General features: G+C 44.0%; 1 protein-coding gene across 1 annotated transcript in view; it reads right to left on the reverse strand.

Moving 5' to 3' along the window:
- OBSCN (obscurin, cytoskeletal calmodulin and titin-interacting RhoGEF) overlaps positions 1-973 on the reverse strand; it is a 214003-nt gene that overhangs the window by 168888 nt on the left and 44142 nt on the right. Inside the window, 1 exon segment of the mRNA XM_019471183.1 lies at positions 674-949. Coding sequence (XP_019326728.1) covers positions 674-949 — 276 coding nt within the window.

The raw sequence follows: 973 nt of genomic DNA on the forward strand, positions 1-973 counted from the left end.
GATCTTAGAGGTCTTTTCTAACCTTAATGATTCTCTGATTCTAACGAATGAAAATTAGCCAGCCCCCATGGTATTTGCCTAGCACCGCACCATGACAGAATCAAAAAGCAATCTAATATATGAACTCCTCAATTTGCTTTAAATTCATCAAGATCCAACGGAGGGATGTCAAGGTTAAATCCTGTTCTTGCTAATGTCATTGTGAAGAGACCTGGTTTCCTCAGCTACTGCTTCTGAGACCAGTTCTAGTATTTCCTTTTAGTTGGCAGAGGCCATAATAAAAAGGTTTCCTCCATAATAAAGAGACACTTTATTTAAGGAAGGAGCATTCACAAGAGAATTCTTGTGCTCAGAAGATTTTCTGTGTCCTTTAATTTCTCCTGCAATTATTGAATTCTCATTTTGCTTCAGTGCATCTCCACCAGATTCCCAGGAATATTCCCCAGTGATTTTCAGCCTGCCCTGGGCTTGGGCTACGGAAATCCGCTGCATTCTTAGTTTTCAAAGAAGGGAGACAGATCTAATAGTTTGAACACAACCGCATGAGTAAAACAGCAGAATTTAAATACTGGCTCCATCACTGCCTGCTGAGATGCAATTTGCCAAGCCACGTAATTTTTCTCTCCTTCAATTTTTTCAGGATGTAAAACAGAGATGCAGCAAATTCACTCACCCGTGACATCGATCTTGAAGGTCAGTTTCTGGCCAGCAGCCTCGCAGGTGTACTCCCCAGCATCTTTCTTCTCCACCTGACCCACCACCAGACGACGCGATTTGCCCTCCGACTCCACCTTGAACTTCTTACTCGAGGTGATCAGTTTCCCCTCCTTGTACCATTTCACATCGGTCTTCTCCTGGGCCACCTCGCAGCTCAGCGTGGCGTTTTCTGAGAGTGCAGCTTTCACCTCTTTCTGCACCTTCTCCTTGTTGATAAATGCATCCTCTGCTTCTGTGGGGTGGAAGAAGCAATATA

Source organism: Aptenodytes forsteri, unplaced genomic scaffold (genome assembly GCF_000699145.1).
Source record: "Aptenodytes forsteri isolate BGI_AS27 unplaced genomic scaffold, ASM69914v1 Scaffold80, whole genome shotgun sequence".
In the NCBI taxonomy this organism is placed as follows: Eukaryota; Metazoa; Chordata; class Aves; order Sphenisciformes; family Spheniscidae; genus Aptenodytes; species Aptenodytes forsteri.